The following is a 25117-nucleotide window of genomic DNA, read 5'->3' as shown; positions in this document are numbered from 1 at the left end:
GTATGGAATCATACTGACCGTGGTAGAGAAGAGCTCAAAGTACCTCATGAAGAACTTCTCATGAATTAAGAAAAAGTGTCAAAGTGTCATGATTTTCTTAATGAACATGATTTTGAATCGTAAAACGGAATGCATTTTCGGATTCTTCGGACAATTTTCTAGTAGGAGAAGGTAAAATAAGTTAAATATAATTATTTTATAATATTATTAAATATTATTTGTTTTTGAAACATAATTTTAAAAAATCTCCTAATTAAAAGGCATTTTCAGTAAAACAAATTTCATATAAAATGTGAAAACTTTGTTTGAATTCAGTTAAACATGTTAATCAATATAAATCTATAATTAATAATATAAATCTATAGTTTAATAAAACTAGTTTCAACGAATTTCAGGCAAACTTCTGAATTTTTAACAATTTTACCTAAAATATATATGTATTTAGTTAAACGGCTTATAAACATAGTTATGAGATGAGATGAGAAAGTTTCACACCTAGTTACAAGCTATAATCTCCTTTTCTTGATTGTTTAATAATATTTGTACTTAAGCTCTGCGTTAAATTTAGAACCTTTTTTCATTGTAACTTGTTATGTATCCCTGTCATTCATTTAATTTTAAGTTAAGGTGTTTTTATTGCGACTAATAACGGGTTGTCTTTTATGTTCTAATGCTTGAACAATTAGTTCGTAAGAATACGCAAATTGTAAATAGGACATAGACCTGCTAAAGATGCGTGAGTTTCCATTCAATATAATTAAAACACGTTTTCAAATTCAAATCCATTGTTTTGTCATAATTATTTAATTTCTGAAATAAATATTTTCCAAATTATAATCGTGGATAGGCCCTTTGGTTTATCAAACCGAGTTTTTGTAAGTGTGCGTGTTGCCGCCGCACGCCGCAATTCGAGTTGTCCAAATTTCAACCAATCAGAGTGTGGGTCCAAAATAGGTTCAGCGATGTCTCCAAAATACATTCAATAAGTCCAAAAAGCATCCAAAAAATGTTTTACTTGAAATGCTTATTACAATGAAATGGTTAAATTATTTTCAATTTTTAATAGTACACTTTGTTGAGCATAAATTTAGACACAAAACAATCCTGAAACGAGCCAAATTAGTTGGACCGTTCCTGAGAACCATGCGAAATATGTTGACGCTTTGCATAGTAGGTCCAAAATAGGGCCATATACCCTATCTATAAACAAATGAAAATAATTTTCGTATCAAATTTCATGTCTGAATTCAATCTATGGTCTAAAATAAATGTCAAAAAGTGAACCAAGTTAAGTGTAATGGCTTACAAGTTGTCTAAAGGTCAAACAATGTATTTAAAAATACAGCAATTCCACGTCAAAGCAGCACAATCCTTGGCCAACATATTTAGACCCGTATATTTTTGCTTAGCGATTAGGGTGGTCCAAAAAATGTCGTTTTTTTAAACAACTTTATAAAACCATTCTTTTTTTTTTTTTTCAAAAATCATACAGCCGAAACGGCTGAATCAATTCTTTTTCAGTCAAAAGCCCAACAAGGCTTTTACTGAAAAATACTTAGACATTTTAAAAACAGAGCTGAATACACTTGTTGATCGAATAAAAACTTTGTTTGCTGAATCGAAAGTCTCAGATCCAAAGAGCAGACAGCTGAAAATATTTGTCTATGATTTTTCACGATGTTCTACGAAACATATCCTCAAATGAGGAATATCAATTTAAAGGATTCTGAGATAAGATTTTTTTGAAAAAAATAAATAATCGGTATTGGTACATTAATTAAACACGAAGCAACATGCGTCTCCAGCAAATCGTACTGGGAACTCATTTCGATGGAGAAGCATGGTACTTTGAGTTAGACTGATATGTATTAGAGTGTAACAAAAATGACTTTTTGGCGGGCATTCAGGGGTTTGTTCCGGTGGGCATACTGAGCCCAAATCCCAAATATGAGCTTGATTGGTCGTAACAGGAGCTGGCGCTCCGCCCTTCAATTTTAAATGGGATTTAACCCGTAAAAAAAGATTCAAAAATGTCAATTTTTGAGGCATTTTGGCCACTGAAGCGTTTACCAAAAACATCATTGGCGGGTAGGCCAGATCCTTGCGCATCTTTTGGTATATATAACATTGAAGTTTGGAGCACCCTGGAGCTCGGTACAGACCTTCAAAGTTTGGCATTTTTTCGAAAAATCGGTCCCAGCAAAATCAAATGGCGTCTCGGGCGTCACGAGACGCGACGCATATCTTTTTTGCCGGGGCCGGTTTTTCGAAAAAATGCCAAACTTTGAAGGTCTGTACCGAGCTCCAGGGTGCTCCAAACTTCAATGTTATTTATACCAAAAGATGCGCAAGGATCTGACCTACACGCCAGTGATGTTTTTGGTAAACGCTTCAGTGGCCAAAATGCCTCAAAAATTGACATTTTTGAAAAAAATCTTTTTTTACGGGTTAAATCCCATTTAAAATTGAAGGGCGGAGCGCCAGCTCCTGTTACGACCAATCAAGCTCATATTTGGGATTTGGGCTCAGTATGCCCACCGGAACAAACCCCTGAATGGCCGCCAAAAAGTCATTTTTTTTACATCCTAATATGTATATCGAAACCTAAAAAAACTATATCTCTGAATCATAATTATAAATATCCACCATTGCTGGATATGTAACATAAAACATCCTGATAATAATGAGCTCTTTGGTTCCGAGACCTTCAAATCAGCAAACAAAGTTTTCATTTAAAATGTAAATGTGTTCAGCTATGTTTTTTTTAATATCTTAGTATTCTTTAATAAAAGCCCAACTAATGACCTTTCTTTTGAAACGTGGCGAGTTAAATATAAATGGGCCGTTCCGAACTCATGATTTTTTACATTTTTTTAAATTTAAAGATTCTTGTGAAAATCGCAAAAAAAAACGCAATTTTTTGATCGCCCAATTTTAGATAGGAACACCCTAATAGGCAAACAAAATTTTTCGCATTTTCTCAACTACTGATTTCAGTGAAAAAAATAATTTGTGTGGTTTTTAAGGGTTTTTAATACATTGATAAATTACATAAAACAAGTCTTGGTGGTTTGAACCATTATTTTCCACAAAAAAAAAGGAGTAAGAATTCTACTTTGCGCAGCCTGTTGAATATACATAATGGCTAAATTTGATTTTTGGCGAATAGTAAGGTATGTAGTAGGTATGGTAAGATAAAGAATCTAAAGCAAGTTGAAACCACATTTGCATTTCATCCATATTTTATTCAATTATCATATTTATTCAATCATCTATCAACTGCAATTCGTCGCCGTCGTGCTAACTTGTCGTACGTGCATTTTGGGCCAAATTGAGTTGAGAACGCCATTTTGTGCAGCTCACAATGCCTCATCTTTAGACCTGCACAGACCCCCAAAATTCGATTAAAATCCTGAGATATTCAATGAAAACCAAAAACGCTCCGATTTTTTTTGTCACTTTTCATTTGAAAGTAGTTTCAATCCTGTCGTGCTATCTTGTCACTCCTTGAAAATTGATGTAAGTGCGACAACTGGCCAAAGGGATTTCAGGTCAGAACGCATTTGACGCACGTACAAGTTAGACTACCGTAAACATTTGTAATTATAACTCGGGACTCCAGCAACCAACTTCAACCAAACTTCGGGACAATGCACAGAATGGTCAGCCAAACAAAACGTGTTTGTTATTGTTTACATTGTGTGCTTTCGTTTTTGTTTATTCAAGGTCAAACATTAAAACGCGTTTTTCTCGGAACGTCGAAATGGCGGGTGCGACAAGATAGCACGACGACGTCGAATTGTCATGAGACGAACTTATGAAGATTTTGATTTTTCGTAAACTACTGGTTGTGTGTTCATGATATCAATACATTCTTCAAAAAAAAGTTCAAAAACCTAATTCCAGTGTTTCCAAAATTTTAAGGTAGCTTCGATTGATTAAAATCAAATTTGACATTAAATCTAAAAGAATCTATAAAAAAAATCGAAAAAAAATCTATATTTTTTGATGAACAAGAAAAACTTGATCAATTAGCGACAACTAGCAAGTAGAAAAACTACGTGCCTCAATAACAGAGCAACACCTCTTTCAGATCAGAGTAGAAGAAAAAACCAGCCAGTCGCAACAATTCTAAAATTTTCACGCACACAGTTTTCCGCATATTATGACATTTGCTCGGGTGGCGCGTGCAATAATGTTTAATTTCTCCGGCCGTCGCCGTAACAACTCTCTCAGTGCCCGATATGTCAACTAGATCGCCACTGGAGAATCAATCAAGTAATGTTTGACGAAAAAAAGGGGCAGCTTGACTAGGCAACCGTATGCTGTACTACCAAAGCAACCACGTTGGTGAAACATGTGCTAAGAGCATCGTCTCGCGAGTATTGTTTGACAAGGGTTGAACGTGATTTTTTTTTTCAAACATATGTTGAAATAAATTTGAAGGGAATTTTTTTTTTGCAAGCCATAATTTGTTTGTGTTTAAAATTTGCGCACAATTTTCACATATTTCAGCTATTAATCCCTAACGATTATACCACATGACGAATCAAGACCATGTTACAGAGTCGAGAAAAAAGGTTTCATGATGTACACTCAATTCCATACATAAAAAGCAGTAAATCAACCTCGTGTTTTAATAAAACACCATTTAAAAGTGGCTGTAATGTTACAGATCTAATTAAAAAAAATGTAAAAAAAAACTCAGTTGAAAACTCGATAATCTCGAATTACATATTTTTGAAAAAGTCTACGGAAATGTCTATGGTACCACCCTAACGAAATAAGGAAGTCGTCCAACAATATTTTTTGTTGTGTCTGAATTGGGCCAATGTTTCAATATATCGATTTTTGGGTTTCTTTGGAGTTATATGATTACTTTTGGGTTTAATTATGTAATTTAAATAAATCTCAGCAAAATTCTGAACAAAATTTGTAGTTGTAATTTGTAATTGTAAAATTGAGATTTTTGTCCAAAATAAAATGAGGTAATGTTTGTCCTAATCAGCTTTTGCGATAAAAGTTGTTTACAAATTAGTATTTAAAACATTTTTTTCAAACTTTTCTGAATATAGAATGATCTCAATTTCATTCAAATTAAAAAAAATATGAAAAATCGATTTTCCGAACACAAAGAGTATTGCTCTGATGTGTAGTGTAGTTTTTAATAACAACTTTTTAATTGTCTTTTTAATACCACTGAGTGCGTAACTCTTCACTGTTCAGTTAAACGTTGTTGAACACTGGTAGCTTGCATTTGACGTGTGTCACAAATACTTTTTTCTTGCTCCACATGCCATCGACCGCTCAATCAACTCAAACCTATACAATAGATACGGTTAGGACTCTTTAAAATTTAAAGAGTCATTGAACCATCAGATAAGCCGATTCTAAGTTTGGCTAAACAACCCAGTTTCTCCATGATTGCACGCAAGTCATCGTCGCCGGCCCAAGTTTCTACACTTGGTGAAAGAATTACGAAACTAATCGCAGTTGGCACGTGAGAGACCCTATTTTTGTGATATCTGTGGCCAGCGCCATCTAGATCACAAGCAAGTTTTCCGCTTTTCCAAGCGTTTGAAACTTTGTCAATCACTGCTGGCCGGGGGCAGCATGCCATGCCGGCCGGTAAGGCTGCGCTAGCAAAAAATGGCAAAAATGTTTATGGCCAGACTCCGTCCCGGAGCGGGCCACAGCCCTTTTTCGGTTCTGGCCGCTGCTGGCTGCTGGAGTTGCGGTGTTACATGATGGACACTCTTTCTCCGGTGGCTTCCACTCTGGTGATCCCCTTTTATTTTAGATTGGTATAAAAGTAGGTGAACATTGGTCAATTGGTCACCAAAGTGTGTCGAGCCGTGTTCAAACATGAAGCTTCTACTGCTAGCCGTGAGTGTTATCTTGGAGTGATGTGCTAGGAATCTGTTCTAAAGTTGTGTTTTCTTAAAGGTCCTTGGTGTGAGCTTTGCCGTGCTGGCGGTGCAAGCTGAAACTTCCCAACCTCCGTCGAAGACATCCCACAAACGAGCCGTCCTAGGAGGCATTGGAGGATACGGAGGAGGCTATGGATTAGGATCGTACGGACTCGGCGTAGGCGGCTATGGATTGGGATTGGGTGGCGTAAGCGGCTACGGACTGGGCTTAGGTGGTGTTGCATCAGGTATCGGATCCGCGATTGCTGCTCCGGCCATTGCCGGTCCTGCTTACGCTCCGGCATTCGCGGCGCCGGCCATTGCCGCCCCAGCCCTGGCAGCTCCGTCCATCTCGATCGCCCCCGCCATCACCCGGAACATTCACACCCAGTCGACGATCACCCAGCCCGTCCCGGTCCCTGTGCCAACGCCGGTAGCCGTTCCCGTAACCCGCCACGTGGCTGTTCCAGTTCAGGTTCCGGTTCCGGTGCACATTCCGCGGCCGTACCCCGTGCACGTGCACGTGCCCGTTGACCGACCCGTGCCGGTTCCGGTGCCGCAGCCGTACCCCGTGACCGTCACCCGGTGAGTACTACATTCACTTTACAGCATTTTGGGGTCATATTGAAGCTTAACGATCCAAAATAAGACAACGAAATTAAAATCGTGATTCGATTATCCGAAGTGATTTGCTTCGAGGACTTCAGATAATCGAGTCTGTGTTCCTCACCTTGCTATTATCCATTTGATTAAAACTAATATTTTCGAGGAATCGACAATGTAGGCCAAACGAGGTGGGCAAAACCGCTCTTGTTTAGGAGCCGCTCATTTTTGCTCGCTCTTTAAAACGAGCCGCTTTTTTAATGGCTCTTTCGCTCTTTTTCAAAAATTGTGTTGAAAAAACTATCTTAAGGAATGGTGTGATTTTTGATGTTTTTTATTAAACTTTATTAGACATTATTTTAAAAAAAGCTAAAAATGAGAGGATTCACTTTAAAACCATATGTCAAAACGTTCGAATAATTGGATGGGGAAAGCACCCAAACTTAAATCTATAGTTTTGGAGAAAATTGTTATTAATTTTACAAAATTTCGTTTATTTCTGCTGAAATTAAACAAATCTTATTATGAGAAATGTTCTGGGAACTCTTTTGTTTGTAAAATCATTCACTTTTGAAGTAATTTAAATACATGAAAAAGTTCACCGTGTGAATAATTCTGACACATTTGACATATTTAATAAGCATTGAAAAAAAAATACATTTTCAGTCCTCAAAAACAAATTTCATGCTACAATTTGTTAGAAATTTAATTAATGATATTTATAAACTTTAAAATAGACAAAAGTTTAAAACTCATTCCATCTTGGAACGGTTCATTCAAAAGACCGGAGTTTCAAAAAGAACCGCGGCTCTTTTTTTGTGAGCCATGGTTCGTTCGCTCTTTTTTTGCCCAACTCTACAATATAACTTTCCATTTACTTACTTACTTTTTACTTTTACTGCTCGTACAACCTCCGGGTCATGAGCTGTCTCCAGATGCGCTGCCACTGGACTCGGTCCTGGGCTGCTACTCTCCAATTCCGCTGCGGAACTCCCACACTTTCCAGATCTTCCTCCACTTGGTTTAACCACCGTGCACGTTGCGCCCCCCTCCGCCGCGTTCCAACCGGATCCGAATTGAACACCAACTTCACCGGATTGATTGTCCGGTTCGGTTGGCGCGCATCCAGCGCGTCCGGCATTCTTGCGACGTGTCCGGCCCACCGGATTCGGCCAGCCTTGGCGACCTTCCGAATACTTGGCTTGCCGTAGAGTTGCGCCAGCTCGTGGTTCATCCTTCTCCTCCATACAGTGTTCTCACGCACGCCGCCAAAGATCGTCCTAAGCACTCGTCGTTCGAAAACTTCAAGCGCTTGCAGGTCCTCCTCGAGCATCGTCCACGTCTCGTGCCCGTAGAGAACGACCGGTCTTATCAGCGTTTCGTACATGGTACACTTTGTACGCCGGGAAAGATGACCATTTAAAATGTTTGTAATTATCTCTCTTGAGATAATATCTTCACAGCTCGGAACTGCAGACTTAAAAGTGACAGTATTTTTTTTAAACACTATAAAGTTTCAAATTAGGCAATGAGCATCCATTTCAAGGTTAAGTTTACTACACCCAAAGGAAAAATATATCTCAAAATCTGCAACAGTAGATTTGCTGCAGAAAATGTCACATTTTATAACATTTTTTGCAGATCTACAAGCCCGTAGATCATTTTTGCCCGCGTGTAAACATTTCAGCGACCTGCAGTTCTCACCAACACATATAATGCTGGCCCGTCCACGAGCAACATTCCAGAGAGAACAATAAGTTCGCGCTCTGTCCCTCACAATTCATCAAGCGTCCATGGCGCGGTGGTAGCGTGTCGGATCAACAACTTAGAAGTTGGGGGTTCAATCCTCGTTCTGTATAGGTTTTTTTTGTGAAATACAGCCAAAAAACCGTCGGTAATGTCGATAATTGTCGGTAACGGGCAAAAATGTCATACTCCTATATCGCAAAAAATACATGAGGACAGATTTCATGCAGATTCTGATATACTTTCATGCCGCCATGCATCACAATCATGCGACTAACTAAGGTTAAGTTTACTAATTATTACCGAAACAACTAAACATAAATTCTAGATTACTTTTTCAAAACAACCAATGTGCCATGGGTTTCCTATGTACATAGGACCTTTTGAAAAAGTAAGCGAGAATTAACAGACCTTTTTGCTTTACTGGCCAAGTACCCTCTACGAAATCGGCTGAATTCATGACACTTTTGAAAAAAAATATGTGAATATTCGTATGGTATGGTAAGGATGGAATTTTCTGATCGATTCAGTGTCTTCGGCAATGTTGTCAGTATTTATTAGGACTGTAAAACTGTAATTTTGTCGCTATTAGCTTTTTAAGATTTTCAAATCTTCAAATCAAAAAAAAATAACGGATAGAAATCCCAACAAATTTATTTTAACATTATTTTTTATGTAAAATTGATTTTTAAGAAACTAATTATTCGATTTTTTTTATCAAATACAACATTCAAGAAATTTATTGATATTTATCACACACGAAAAACTTAGGCCAGATATAATTAGGGCAAATATATCTGGCCTAAGGGGTCATCCATTAACCACGTGGAAATTTTTTGGGATGAGAGGTGGGTCTCAAAAGTTAAAGTAAAGTTCCCAACATCCAGCATCATCTTTCTCAGAACATGTTTCAGCTATTTAAATGAGAAAAAGTCACCAAACAAATAGTTGACGAGCAAGCGCTATCATAAACCCATGCGCATTCACTCATTTGACATTTCCACCTATTCTGGTCGCTATTGAGCAAAACACGAAAGACAGACGAAAACAAAGGCCAGCCACAACCAATACAAGCACAACGCCTTTGATGCCAGAAAACTTTCTTTGTGAATGCCACTTTTCGCAAAGTTCGCTTAATATTTTTGGAGTTACAATAGAATAGTAATTGGAGAGTGCTAGTGTATGGTTAGCCGACCGGAATGCAATTTGGAGAGCAAATCTCAAAATGACTAGAAAAGCTTTAACCTGTAAAAAAGGGGTTTTAAGCCGCTATAATAAAATACAAATTACAATTACAACCAAAATGCATGTAGAAAATCAACTGTTTCAGTTTATTGTTTGAATTTGGACCACCCTATTAAGCAAATATGCTTATTTTGAACCAAACAGGTTCAGAGGTCAACCCCGTGGTGTAGGGGGCCGGGACCGTGGTGTAGGGGTAAGCGTGATTGCCTCTCACCCAGTCGGCCTGGGTTCGATCCCAGACGGTCCTGGTGGCATTTTTAGAGACGAGATTTGTCTGATCACGCCTTCCGTCGGATGGGGAAGTAAATGTTGGCCCCGGCTATCCTAGAGGTTAGGTCGTTAGCTCAGTCCAGGTGTAGGAGTCGTTTCCCTGGGTCCTGCCTCGGTGGAGTCGCTGGTAGGCAGTTGGACTCACAATCCAAAGGTCGTCAGTTCGAATCCCGGGGTGGATGGAAGCTAAGGTGTAAAAAGAGGTTTGCAATTGCCTCAACCTTCGGACACTTAGTTTCGAGTAGGAATCTCGCAATCGTGAACGCCAAGGCAATGCTGTAGAGCGAATAATTTGATTTTGATTTGATTTGAGGTTTAGAGGTCACTGTTGAAAGTTGAAGTTTGTATATGATTTTTTGAATCAAATGTATGGAGAAAGGCAACATTTTCGCTTTTTACCCGGAAGGTAGGGTTAGATTAGATTAGATTAGATTTACCCGGAAGGTTGTCGAAGAGTGCATAGCGATAGCGTGTTGATTTTAAAAGTTATTAGCGAAAAAGACGTTTTTGTATAGAGCCTCCAATTTTCCCGGGTTTTGAATTTCCCGGGAAACGGGAAAAATATTTTTTGAATCCCGGGAATTCCCGGGATCCCGGGAAATTTTGAAAACAGTCCCAAAATCAATGTTTTTGTTTTATTTGTTTTATTTTTCATGCTTAAAATCAAAGAATTATTTCAATACTTTTAATTGGTAATAATCTACACTTCAATCTAACAGCAGTTTTAAGATAGCTTAAAAATTGATTTTATTTTTGTTCTTTGCTTTGCTTAAATTTTTTATGAAACACATTTTATAAACCAATGTGATTTAAATTAAATAAGTCTCTATAAAATATATTTTATTTATTTTTATTTATTTGACATGACTAAAAAAGCTTTAAACTTTTTTTAATTAAAAAAGCATCGACACCAAATAAAGTGAAACCACCACCAAATAAAGTGAAACCAGTAAATGTAAAATTTTAGAGAAATTAAGAATGTCATGTTTTATGTAAAACATATTTTACAAATTATCTTTAAATCACTAACGCCAACTGGGGAAAATTCAAGACAAAGGTCTGATAGGATAGGAGTCTGATAGGAGAAAAATCGAAACATTTTGCAAAAAATGGCTTAAACAGCTGTCTTACTTTGTAACCTTTGTCCTGGTTTTCCACAGCTGGTGTTTAATGTAAAATAGTTAAATATGATATTTTTTTCAAATTTAGAATAATTAATGCCCAGTCTTTTAAGAAAATATACAATTTAATAAAAAATATTTAAAGCGCTAGGCATTTTTTGGATTTCTAAACTTAAATTTTAACAATTTTCAAAAAAAAACAAGTTAATGATGATGTATGCTGAAAACAAATTATGAATGCTTTATAATTCTTATTGATTATTAAGTATTCAATTTTTTATCTATTTCTACATCCCAATCAGAATTTACAGACCTTTTTTTCTAAATTTCGGGAATTTCCGGGACAAAATATTAAAAATCCTGGGATTCGGGAATTCCCGGTTTTGGAAAAATCCCGGGAATTTTGTCCCGGGAATTCCCGGGATGGACGCACTATTTTTGTATGACAAGATTTTGTTTACCAATTTGAACGTTTTTTTAATGTCACCCTAATGCCCACATATAAAATGCATGGACAAAGTTTCATAAATCAAAAAATACAAAGAAATAGTGAATTTGCGAAAACGTAGAGAATTACTCTGAAAGAAAATGTATTTAAATATATTTTCAGATGATTGCACTTCTTATTTTAACAATAAAGTGATGTTTTGGAAGGAGGATGACATGAACCAATCAAGAATCATTTTTTAATCTGTATTAATTTTTAGACAAGAGAAAGATTACTTCTTCCCGTAATCGTAAATTGTGTTCATGAATTTGAGAACCACGAAGAAATTTATTCATGAGTATGGTACATTTGCACTATAAACGAGAATATATTCCCTCATGGTTCCCAAATTCATGAACTTAATACACGATTTTGAAAATTGACTTTTTTCCGTATACGCATAAAGAAGATTTTGAAAAAGTAATCGAGATTTGTAATGCTCAATATTATTTCGAAAAAATGGAAAATTGTTATCACTTTCATTTCAATATCAATTGCAACATTAATGTTTATTCACGGTAAATGTCAAGGGTGGGTGGCTTTTGAATAAGCCCTGAAATTATAATGTTTAAGTGCATTTTCCACAGAAAGCTAGTAGCTACATTGCTGGTAGAGTAACAAGATATGATCTCGATCTAGTTAGTTCAGGTTGGACAGCAATTAATTGATGGAAAATACACAAACCACAACCCTAATAGACGATTCAGCAAACAACATCTAGATATCTCTAGCAGTAACCCGAGCAGACGGAAATAACGTGGGAATAACATTTTTTGATATTTGAAAATACTAGGCCAATAACATTTTGTGTAATTTATAACAAGATTTGTCGTTAGTGTCGTTATGAATTTTTTGTTATTGGATTGTTGTTGTAGTAACAGACTAATAACATTTTTAGTTATTCTTCGAACAAATCTTTGTTACTATTTTTTGTTATTTTAACAACGAATCCGATCATCCCAATAACAGTTCGAGGTATTCTTCCATAACAAAAAATGTTATTCCAAAGTTGTTTTGGCTTTCAACCAATATCAGACCAATAACAAATTTTGTTATGACAACATAAACTGTTATTAAACCTTTATGCAAAAATGGATTTTCCAAGAAGATTCCATAACATATGCTGTTATTTTTACAGTATTTGTTATTGAAATGGCATGAATTTTGTTATTACCGTCTGCCCGGGAATGCATGTCCTCAGAAGCACTTGTGTTCAGCACACTGATTTCGGCATTCCATGCATGTGCCAGGGGAAACTGTGCTCTTCCGTTTTACAACGTTCCCACACAGTTAACGTAACTAACTCGCATAAATTTGACCTACTTTACAGACACGTTCCCGTGGCCGTCCCCCATCCGGTGCCCGTTCCGCAGCCCGTGCCAGTGCCCCAGCCCGTGCCGGTTCCGCAGCCCTACCCGGTGCCACAACCCATAGCGGTCCCAGTGCACGCGCCAGCCCCGGCTCCGATTGCCATCGCCGCTCCGACCATTTCGGCGGCACCAGTTTACGGACCCTCGCTCGGTCCCATCGTCGGCGGAGGTGGCCTCATCGGGGGTGGACTCATTTCCGGGGGCGTTTTGTCACCCGGTTATGGCGGATATGGCGGGTACGGACTGGGATCATACCTCGGGGGAGGTTCGATCTATGGTGGTGGACCCATCATCAGCGGGGGAGGTCCCATCATCCACGGTCATCACGGTGGCCACATTGGGCTCACCATCAAGAAGCACTTTGGATGAGTCGTCAGCTGAGGCTCAGTTAGCGTTACAGATAGAGTAGTACACAAACATATGTTACCAAATAGTCACTTAATCATTAGACTCTAATTACAAGACTTGTTATGTCACGAGACAGAAATGGAGATTTCCCCGTTTTAAGGAAAAGAAGTGTAACGGCAAAACCCGGCAGATTGCTAACGAGACCAATCGTGGAGAGCGCCAAGTGATAACCAATGCACACTCTAAATTGAATGTGATCGAGAAAAAGCTTAGAAGAAAGTCAGCCAAACCACGTGATAGCGCATTAAATTTTAGAGTGTAGTGCGTGCCCATCAGTCACAATAAGAGTGTAAAGGCGCAAGAGAGAAAAGTTAACGCAGCTAAAAACGGAGGAAATTGCGAATGAAATAAAGCAAAGTGTCACCAAGAGTGACAAGATTGAAAATAAGTTACAGAAAAAAAAAAACCCAGAGCGAGTCTGTTCTTTTCTTCCCTTCCAACTCCATAGCTTTCAGTCTGGGTTGGGCTGTCTGTCCGTTGCCTGGCCAGTTAAGAAGTTGTGCAATTTCCGCGCGCCGCGGACGCCAAAGAACCCACCCCGACTAGACGCGATTTTATCAAAGAGGGGGGGAAGGTGGGGCTAAAAGTTGTTTTTAATTCATCAAAAGCAAATGATTTTTAAAAGTAATTTGTTTTGAAATCAAATCGAAAACGATATTTTCTATAATTGAGAAATCAACTGACATGTGTGCCGACTCTCCCCTATAAGTTCAACGATCGCAGCAATGTAGAGGCAAACACTGTCCATTCGGTTCTGCCAAAAACAATTACGAACAACGATTAAAGTTCTTTTAATTATGCTTGAATTTTGCAAATTGCATTCTATGCATTCTCAGGCGATTTTATCTTGTAGAGAAGAGTATATTACAAAAGTTTCTTTTTCAACATTTTAGCACTGACTTCTGACTGACTGACTCGATTATCCGAGAACCTCGGTTATCCGAAGGTTTGTATGGGACTCAGGATAATTGAATCATGAACCAAAAAAAACGAGTTCTGCAACTTTTTTTTAGGCAAATTTGACTAATAAATTACCTCTTTAATTACAAAATACATTTGTGCAATACTTCATCACCGCCATCTTGTATTCAAAAAAATAGTTTAGGTGTCATACTTAATCTCAAAAATCAAAAATAAGACAAAAAAAATATTTTTTCTTGATTCGTAGTTGGCCCGAAAAATCAGGGGGCAAAAAAAATATTTTTTTCAAAAAACTTCAAAATTTCAATGCAAATTTAAGTGCAATCAGCTGAAATTGATTTCCCTGCGTTTAAAATCATTTTTAGCATGTTTGGGTTGATTTAAACATCCTTTGATTTTTTGAAAATTTTCGATGTTTAGTATCGCAAAAGTTCAGTTTACGTCTGACAGCCGGAGACAGCGGTTGTTTTTTCTGCTGTTTTCGTGGCGCGGCACAGTGCTTACGGATGGAGGTGGAAGAATCCTCCGACGGGGACGAGTTTCGTTCCGTAAATGGAACGGGGAAGCGGAGGAAGACCAGCAACGGAGCCGTTGTCGGGGATGGCTCAGAGGAGAATCTTCTCAACAACAACAAGTTCAGTCCGCTGGCGGGGAACAACAACAACAACAATAACAATGGTATCCCAGCCGGGAAAGGAAGCGTCCCACCGGTTCCAGTGGTTCCAGTGGCCAAGAAACCACCACCTCTGGTGGTAAAGAATACGAGCTACGCCAAGCTGAGGACTGTAATGTCGCCGTGCACAACCAAGCCAAGTTACAAGCTAACACCGTTTGGGATCAAATTGCTGTGTTCCTCCGAGGAGCGTTTTGAGACCGCGCGGGCCCACTTGATTGCGAACAAAGTGGAGTTCTACACCCACGAGAAACGAAGCGAGCGGCAACTCCGCGTCGTCGTCCGAGGACTTCCGTCGGCTTCACCTGAATTCGTCAAGAAGACCCTCAAGGAATCGCAAAACCTGGATGCTGTGGAGGTGCACGCCATCAAGAGAAAGGGAGAGTTCGCCTCGTCAGAAGAAACCCCGTACATTGTCACGTTCCCCAAGGGGTACACCAGCCTCAAGCAGCTGAGTGAAATCAAGCGCTTGAGAAGATTTCACATCCGGTGGGAGGCCTACCGGAACAAGCGACCGAACGTGACCCAGTGCAGGAACTGCTTGCAGCTGGGTCATGGAACCAGGAACTGTCACCTCAAGGGGAGGTGCAACAACTGTGGGGGTCCCCACAAGACGGACGAGTGCGAAGTCCAGGAAGCCCAGCCAAAGCGGTGTGCCAACTGCTCTGGAGCCCACGAAGCCACGGACCGCAGCTGCCCCAAGCGTGCGGATTTCATCCAGCGGCGACAGCAGGCGTCGAAACCAAAACCGCCGGCGTGGAAGGCGGAGAAGCAGAGTCCAGCAGTTCCGGCGTTCACGCCGGCGGAGTTCCCTCCGCTGCCGGGCGCAGTTCCGGACGGAAAATTGAAGGATCGCCCTCGACCCGCAGGAAGCAGCCAAGGTGGCCCCCGAGACGGTGGAGCCACGGAGAAGGAAGCCGGGGAGGTACTCTATAGTTCGGCTGAGCTGTGGGGGATTTTCTCCGAGTACATCGGCAGGTTCAAGACCTGCAAGACCCGCTTGGACCAAGTAACCCTCGTCAGTTACATGATCTCCAAGTATGGAATTTAAGGAGTTTTGTTTTGTTATTATATATTGTTTAACTGATCTTCGGTCCCAACCTGGTCACAGCACCTAAAAGGACCTAATAAAAATAAGTTAAGAAAAAAAAAAAAAAAAAAATATCGCAAAAGTTTTTTTTCGCTATTTTGTTTTTTTGATTTTGTCAAATCTTACTTTTTTTTTAAACTCATGATTACAAAACAACTGAACTAGTGTAAAATGCATTTCAAAACACTTTTTGCAATCTAATGTTGAGACTATGGCTTGTTATTTCAATTTTCATATTTTTTTATTTTTTTGCCCCCTGCTAAAAAATATTATCAGGGCAGGAAAATGCATTTCAGTTTTCAGATAATTGCGTGCCTATTTTCAGTGATGCATTTTTTTAATGGTTTAGTTATAGTTAAGTAGTTAAAGTTTCGAGTTTGTTTGTCGCAGTCTGGTTCCTCCTTTAGTTTTTCCCGCTTTGTTGTGAGATAAGATACGGCTACAAAAAGTACATAAACATCGCGTAAGTGGTTCTAAGTAGAGACAGGGTTGTCAGATCTTCAATCTTTCAGTTTGGAAGGTCTTCTGATAACCAATCTAACAATAGGTCGGATGATGGATCCGGACATAGTTTACATACATTTAAGTGAGATCCAGCACAAAAAGGACAAAAATATCAGTTATTAAGAGCGAGTCCACGATCAAAGCATACCCATCTCGCATCGGCCTCACCAATCTGCCTGAAATTTTCAGGGGTTGTTTGTACATATAAAACTAGCATCTGGTCAAGCTATGAGCACTCTAGGTCAACGGGAAGTGGGGCAAATCGGGACACAAAGTTTAAAGGTTCAAAAACGTCAAAAATCTTAAAAAAGCTATAACTAAGGCAAAATTCAATTTAATTTCAAAATTCAAAATGCATCTGAAAGGGCTTGAAAAATGCAACAAAATGCAGGATAGAGCATCCCAATTGGTTAAATCTAAAGGGAGTTATTGACATTTTAATGAAAAAATAGCATAATTTTCAAACTCAAATAAAAAAGTGTTCCATCCAGATATCAACTCGGTTCGACCTGCAGCTTGTAGGGGACATCTGGGACTACCATCTGAGACTGAGAACGCTTTGGGTAAGGCAGTTTAACATATTAAATAGACACTTTAACTTTTAGTGAATTTTTGGTTGTAGACTTTTGCTCGGGGGACCCCTTAGATCCCATTTTCTGGTGATAATTTTCATCCATTTTAACCCTTTAAAAAAAAAATAAAAAAAAAATAAGAAGCTGCTTTTTTTCTGGTGTCATCTAGTATCCTTGGAAACAAACTTGATTTTCAATAAATGTAAATCGAAGATTTTTTTTAACTTTCATTTTTTAAAGGGTTAAAATGGTTGAAAATAAACATTTTTATGCATGTTTCTATTATGAAATTATGATGAAATTATCACCGGAAAATTTGATCTAAGGGGTCTCCCTAGCAAAAATTTACAACCAAAAAAATCACTAAAAGATAAAGTGTCTATTTAATATGTTAAACTGCCTTACCCAAAGCGTTCTTTCTTGATATCTGGATGGAACACTTTTTTATTTGAGTTTGAAAATTGTGCTATTTTTTCACTAAAATGCCAATAACTCCCTTTAGATTTAACCAATTGGGATGCTCTATCCTGCATTTTGTTGCATTTTTTAAGCCCTTTCAGATGCATTTTGAATTTTGAAATTAAATTGAATTTTGCTTAAGTTATAGCTTTTTTAAGATTTTTGACGTTTTTGAACCTTTAAACTTTGTGTCCCGATTTGCCCCACTTCCCTTTGACATAGAGTGCTCATATTTTGGCCAGATGCTAGTTTTATATGTACAAACAACCCCTGAAAATTTCAGGCAGATTGGTGAGGTTCAAAAGACGTCCCATACAAAGGGGTATGCCCTGTTCGTGGACTCGCTCTTAAGGGGTCATAACTTAACCCGTTTAGACCTGATGGGTCATATATGACCCGAAAATCAAAATTTTCAAAACGAGCCTATAATTTTCGTATGGTCCTAAGAATCATTTTCCCATCATTATCTAAAAATATTTTTTTTTATAAATTCAGGCTTTAAAAGGTTATGACGGGGTTGCCAGATATTCAGCCAGACATTTATTCAGTTTTGAAGTTAGTTTAAAAAAAAATACTCGTTTGTTTTAATTCGACTTTTCACACAGAATTTAATTGGAATTATTTTAGAGGACAAAAATTGCATCTATTAAGCTATGCAACAAATTCATTTGGCAGTGTTGCCAATTTGAAAAAAAGCAATATTATTTTTGAAAAGCGAGGAAACTTCGAAAAACATCTTTTGATTTTTTAGATGTTAAATCAAATTTGCAATCAAAAAATACTTTACATAAAATATAATATAAAATTAATGTAAAAATAATTTCCTCTAAATTTGCTAAAAATACATTAAAGATTGATCCAATGGTTACTGAGAAAAAGCCAAGAAGTAAAAATAAGGTTTTTAACACATCACCAAAATAGCGTTGATTTTTTAAGCGACGATTTCGAATCTTCGAATCAACCCGAACATTCCAAAAGTCCCTAATATACTTATTTCTGACCATATTGCTTTTATCATCTTTTGTAAGCCATTATTTTGACATTTTTTGAAATCTTGTTGCTTTTTTTTTGTTGTCAATAATTCAGGTCAAAAGACGAATTAAATTCTGAAAAAAATATGTTTTGGAAGTATTAAAGTTTAAAAAAAGTTTATAAAAGTACAAAAACTATTTTAACAAATTTTATAATAATTGTTTGCATACGAATCCAATTTGTATTTTAAGGACCTCAAAAAATATCTTTCAGTCAGCCTTTTTTAAGTAATACACACGTTAAAGTCAAATGGATAGAATTTGTAAATTAACAGTATTTTAAATACCCTTCAGGAGAAAGAGCAAACTTGTTGGTACGCTATTGCATCTTGTAGAAAAAAATTGTATAAAAAAAATACAAGATAATTCAAATTAACAAATTTCTTAATATACATGATTGAACTTTTTAACACCAGATCTTTCCAATTGTTATTAAAGATTATTGTTTACAAAAAAAACTAGGTAAACTGCCACCTTGTAATGGCCTGTTGAAACCAAATCCGCCATTCACAACTTGACAACGTTTATCACAGAGTGAATGTCAACCGGTAAAACTGCCTACCCTTCCGATTTACGCAACATTCCGTGTAGAACGTTCTTAACGGTTGTCCACAGGCAAAGCACCGCTCCAGGGGTGAACTACCGTGCACCTCCATCATCCCTTCTTCCAAGTGACGCTTGAGTCACCGCCGACCGTACTTTAACCCAGCCGGATGATTGATTTCCATTCTAATGAGATATTTGTTTACGCAGTGAGCTAAACTGGTTCAGTGGTGGCGGCGGCGGCAGGCCATGCGTTTACCTTCACAGGTGTGACAGACACCGCCGCCACGACCGCCTGATACAGACGATTGAATCAAGTCTAATATCATACGGTGCAACGCCTTCTGCGATCGGATGTTGTTGTTGTTGAACTCCTTGATTTGAGCTGTAGGGTAGTCGCACCGTTTATTGACTAGTCTTTTGAAAGGAAGATTATGGAAGGGTTGCCAAATCGGTTGATTTTGAGTTTCAACTATCTTTAGTGACAGCTCAGTGAAACGTCAAACCTCTCAGGCTGTTACTTTGCTCAATGAACGGCAATTGGGTCCCCATCTGTCTGTCTGCTTGTTTGTCTGGGCCGGGTCACGTGTAACGGTGCCGTGCGTAAAACTGCCAGCAGCACACCTGGGCCCAAGAAACTGGTTCTACCTGACAGCAATCAGCAGTACGGCGGTTGAAGGAAACCGATGAATGCGATTGACAATTTATTCTCTTGCTCGCACCTTCCAACATGGGAGCAATTCTTCACAATATCAGCACTTTTTTTATTAGGATGATTTTTCTCCGTGTACAACATTGCCGAAGACTCTGAATCGTTCAGATATTATGTTCTCAAGATTATAATTTCGACCTTCGTAAAATGTTGTCTTGTCAATTTAAATTTCAAAAACAGAAAACAAAAAAAACTGATTTCGCAAAGAATCGCTGAAGCGCGCGCGTTCGACTGTTGCGCACACTTTGGTTGCGAAACTGCGCAACCTGTGTGTATCAATTGCGCGCGGACTGTTCCATATTTGACCAAAAATTACCCACTGTTGGGACCATATTTTAGCACTAACAGTTTCTACCACTGCCAGTTACGTGCTAGGTTGATAAATACCGCTTGGAAAAGAATTTTATTGACTTGGCATAAAGTTATTCCAAAATGCCCGCAAAAGGCTAATTGAATTGGTGTGAGACTGAAATTGAAAACCAATTTGTCTCTTGACCGAGCTAATCACATACTAAACACACAAACAGGTGTTTTCGCACAAATTGACAATATATTTCCCAAAACAACGAAAAAAAAACCTTCTCGGAATCAAGTAAATTATGGAAATTCATAAACCACAACGTTAACCTTGCCCCATGGGCCCAAGTGCGTGCACACCACGTGACGTTCATTGTCATGCAAGTGCCCTCTAGACGTATATGTACGTATGCTTGTAACAACCCCGAACAAACCACCAAACAAAAACCTGAATTGTTGAACCTCTCATGGTTTATTGACGAGAGTGCGGCTCGTTGTTGTTGTTGTTGTTCCATTTTTGATTAATTTACCTCGGGCCAAAGGGGGTCTCTCGCACTCTGTGTCAACAGGCTGCTGGACGGGTTTCGCGTTATCGGATTGAATTGTAGGAACTTACAGACTGAGGGTCAACGGCGCCATGAAAAAAGTTGTAGATTTTTGATGATCGATAATGTGCCGAAAAGTGTAGCTCAACGCGAAGAATCAACTTCATTAGGCAGTTGATCTATTAAAAATAGAACAAATACAAAAAAATGTTTCGAGCAATTCTCCCCGATGTCCAGAAATTAATTATGTAAGTATTTTTTTATTTGACTGAAACTTTGTAAAGGCCAACAAGTGCCCAAACAGTTTTTTACAGTCAAAATTGGACTGGAAACTGAATAACTCTTACACAACATTTCTCAAAATGTCATTGTATGATCCAATACAGTAATCAAATGGAATATGGCCCTAGTAACATTTTTAAACTTACAGGTTTTATGATGGTTCTGAAAACCCTCATACGGCCTAAATAGGCTTTTATGGCCAAATGCCAACTTTTCAGAAATTTCCAGATTGTGCAAAAAATCTTTGACCGACTTATGAATTTTTTAATTAATACTGAATTTTTCAAAAAATCGAAATATTGGTCGCAAAAATTTTTCAACATCATTTTTAGATGTAAAATCAAATTTGCAATCAAAAAGTACTTCAGTGAAATTTTGATAAAATGCACCGTTTTCAAGTTAAAGCCATTTTTAGGTAACTTTTTTGATAATATTCGCAGTTTTTCATTTTTTTAAACTAGTGCACATGTTTGCCCACTTCTGAAAAAAAGAAAAGCTGAGAAAGTTCTCTATATTTTGATTTTTTGAGCTTTGTTGATACGACCCTTAGTTGCTGAGATATTGCCATGCAAAGGTTTAAAAACATGAAAATTGCTGTTTTCCAAGTCTCACCCAAACAACCCACCATTTTCTAACGTCGATATCTCAGCAACTAATGGTCCGATTAACAATTTTAAAACATGAAACACTCGTAAAATTTTCCGATCTTTTCGAAAACAATATTTTCAAAAAAATTAATCAAAACTAACATTTCAAAAGGGCCAAATATTCAATATAACGCCTAGTGCGTCCATCCCGGGAATTCCCGGGACAAAAATCCCGGGATTTTTGCAAAACCGGGAATTCCCGGATCCCGGGATTTTTCATAATTTGTCCCGGGAATTCCCGAAAATGAAAAAAAATCAAATTTTGGTCTGGAAATTCTGATTTGGTTGTAGAAATAGATAAACAGTTTAATACATAGTAATCAATACGAATTTTAAATTTGGATTCTGAATACTTCAGCTTTAATTTGACTTATTCGGGAAAATTGTTTAAAATTAAGTTCACAGATCCGCAAAATGCCTGGCGCTTTAAATATTTTCTATTTAATTTTATGTTTTTTTAAAGACTGGGTATTAAATTTATATTTAGGTTTTTAAATTTGATAAATATCTAACCTTAAAATATTTTTCATCAAACACCGGAATCTGGGGCAAGTAACGAATTAAGACTGCTATTTAAGAAACAAAAAATGCATCGTGTTTTGAATAACTTCGGTTAAAACAGCAACTGAAAAAACAATTAGTACACCAATTTCCAAACCTAGATTTTTTTTTTTGAAAAGGTCCAATAAACTATTGTGTTTCATATGTTTAATGGACCTAATAAAAAAAAGTCTAGAAATGTATTGCTCTGTACCTTTCAGCCTGTAGTCCTGATTTTCCCCAGTTGACGGTACTAACTTAAAGAGTATCATTTTATTTCCAGATTTTTTTTAAAGGTCCTATAAACATATGAAGGACAATAGCTTATAGGACATTTTTTTTAAACTCTGGTTTTGTTGTCGCTTCTCGTTTTTGTAGATATTTTTAATGAAATTTCTCAAGCTTTTCTAGTTATGGCATTTATAAAAATATATAAAAGAAATGAGTTGCTTTGGAGAATTTGAACGGTTCGCGTCGCGGTCAACAAGCCGGATTTTCGTTGCCGTTTCCGTCTTTGTTTCCCCCCCTGATTGTGTGTGTATTTCAACCCGGGTGATTTCGCGATGGTTTGACAGTTGCTTTGGAGAATTTGAACGGTTCGCGTCGCGGTCAACAAGCCGGATTTTCGTTGCCGTTTCCGTCTTTGTTTCCCCCCCGATTGTGTGTGTTTTTCGGTCCGTGCGGTTTCGCGTTTTATTTGGTTTTATCTTTCCACAGCCGGCTGTCTAAGATTGAATCATTTATGCTAAACTTAACACCAAATAACCGGGAATAATCTCATCCGCATCCTCCGACTGTTTGCCTTGAGAATGCATAATACATCACATCATTAAACAAAATTTATTGATTATTGGGTCGCATCATCATCCTCTATGATGAATCCTGGCCATTACCCTTTCCCACTAACAAAATCCCAAGTAGAAGTAGTTTTCCGGCACACGTGGGGGTGTGGATATCGTATAGAACCCACCCTTGGTAGCAACCTGTGCTAACTAACATTCCCGTCCCAATCCCCCCGAGATCTACAAACTGACATGGCAGGCGCCGTTGGTGGCCAATGACTGTTACCTATTTGCTTCAGATCTAGTTTTAATGACCTTGATGTTTTATCTTTTCAACGCATTCATACATGCTGTTGATAAGGGAAACACCATTAGATCGTTTAAGCGTATGGTCAGTTGTATTGATAGGATATTACGGTCCTGTTCAGCAACGGAGAAGGACAACCATGGGTGGTCTCTCATGCTCATGCTCATGCTCATAAAAATATATAAAAGAAATATATTCATAAAACACTTATTTAATTTGAATGGCATTGAAATTGATATTTGTACTTTTTTAAATAAAAATTTATTTTTTTCGATTTCTTTTAAGTTATTTCAAAACTGTCGTCCTTGTCTAGATTGAAGTGTAGATGGTCACCAATTATTATTGTTTAGCTTATTCAATGATTTTAAGCTTGAAAGCATATCAAATATTATGCAAACATAGATTTTTTGACTGCTTCAAAAATTTCCCGGGATCCCGGGAATTCCCGGGATTTCAAAAATATTTTTCCCGTTTCCCGGGAAATTCAAAACCCGGGAAAATTGGACGCCCTAATAACGCCCTTTTAAAATGTAAGTCTTTGTTTAAAAAAAATTAAAATATCTTTTTCAAAAAGATCGGAAAATTTCACAAATGTTTCATATTTTAACATTGTAAATCGGACCATTAATTGCTGAGATATCGACATTAGAAAATGGTGGGTTGTTTGGGTGAGGCTTAGAAAACATCAATTTTCCTGTTTTTAAACACATGCATGGCAATACCTCAGCAACTAAGGGTCGTATCAACAAAGTGCAAAAAAGCAAAATATAGTGAATTTTCTCAGCTTTTCAAAAATATTTTTTTCAAAAGTGGGCGAACTTGTGCACTAATTTAAAAAAATGAAAAACTGCGACTATTTTCAAAAAAGTCACCTAAATATGGCTTTAACTTGAAAACGGTGCATTTTATCAAAATTTCACTAAAGTACTTTTTGATTGCAAATTTGATTTTACATCTAAAAATGATGTTGAAAATTTTTTGCGACCAATATTTCGAATTTTTGAAAAAAATCAGTATTCATTAAAAAAATCATAACTTGGTAAAAGATTTCTTGCACAACCTGGAAATTTCTGAAAAGTTGGCATTTGATGGCCTCTAAAACATATCAAAAAATGAAAAAAAAATTGAAAATTGTGTTTTTTTGCAAATCAAGTTTTAGTGACAAAAAGTTAAATAAAAATTGTTTTTACCGTGTATCATTTTTTTCCAGTGTAATCCGTATCCATACCTACAACTTTGCCGAAGACACCAAATCGATCAAAAAATTCCTTCAAAAGATACAGATTTTTGAATTTTCATACATCATTTCTGTATGGACAGCTGCCAAATTTTTATGGAAAATTATATGGACAAACTAATGATGCAAAATGGCTTCTTTGGGCATACCGAAGGCACCAAAAAAGTTTCAGTAGGATTAAAAAATACAAAAAAAATGAATGACCGAAATCTGAGAGAACTGCTCTACTAGGGGGGTAATTCTCTACCAACTCACACGAAATCGGGAAAAGTTGCCCTGACCCCTCTTTGATTTGCGTGAAACTTTGTCCTAAGGGGTAACTTTTGTCCCTGATCACGAATCCGAGGTCCGTTTTCTGATATCTCGTGACGGAGGGACGGTACGACCCCTTTCATTTTTGAACATACGAAAAATTGGTATTTTTCAATAATTTGCAGCCTGAAACGGTGATGAGATAGAAATTTGGTGTCAAAGGGACTTTTATGTAAAATTGGACGCCCGATTTGATGGCGTACTCAAAATTCCGGAAAAACGTATTTTTCATCGAGCACTAAAGAGCTCTGAAATTTAATCAATATTTTTTTTTTTTTTTTGCGGACACTTTTCTAACACTGTCAGTATGATTCCATACCATTCTGTAGGAATTTTATGTGTACTCTTCATTTTTTGGGAAAATGCAACGTCCTTATTTGAAAAAAAAAAAAACTTAAATTTAAGAATGTTTCTTAGCCAATTCAGAGACTTCATCACTAGTTAAAGTTAAATGGATTGCAATTAGGCTGAACAGCAGGACATTTTTGTTTCATTCAGATTAAA

General features: G+C 37.5%; 1 protein-coding gene across 1 annotated transcript; it reads left to right on the top strand.

Moving 5' to 3' along the window:
• The first annotated feature begins 5865 nt into the window (after nucleotides 1–5865).
• LOC120419271 (tetra-peptide repeat homeobox protein 1-like) lies at nucleotides 5866–13515 on the top strand. The gene is made up of 3 exons (XM_039581936.2): nucleotides 5866–5886; nucleotides 5947–6494; nucleotides 12712–13515. The coding sequence occupies exons 1-3, from the start codon at nucleotides 5866–5868 to the stop codon at nucleotides 13118–13120; spliced, it is 978 nt and encodes a 325-aa protein (XP_039437870.1). The 3' UTR covers nucleotides 13121–13515.
• The last annotated feature ends 11602 nt before the right edge of the window (nucleotides 13516–25117 follow it).

This window comes from Culex pipiens, chromosome 3 (genome assembly GCF_016801865.2).
Source record: "Culex pipiens pallens isolate TS chromosome 3, TS_CPP_V2, whole genome shotgun sequence".
Lineage (NCBI taxonomy): Eukaryota > Metazoa > Arthropoda > Insecta > Diptera > Culicidae > Culex > Culex pipiens.
This window is presented reverse-complemented; position numbering and strand designations above follow the sequence as displayed.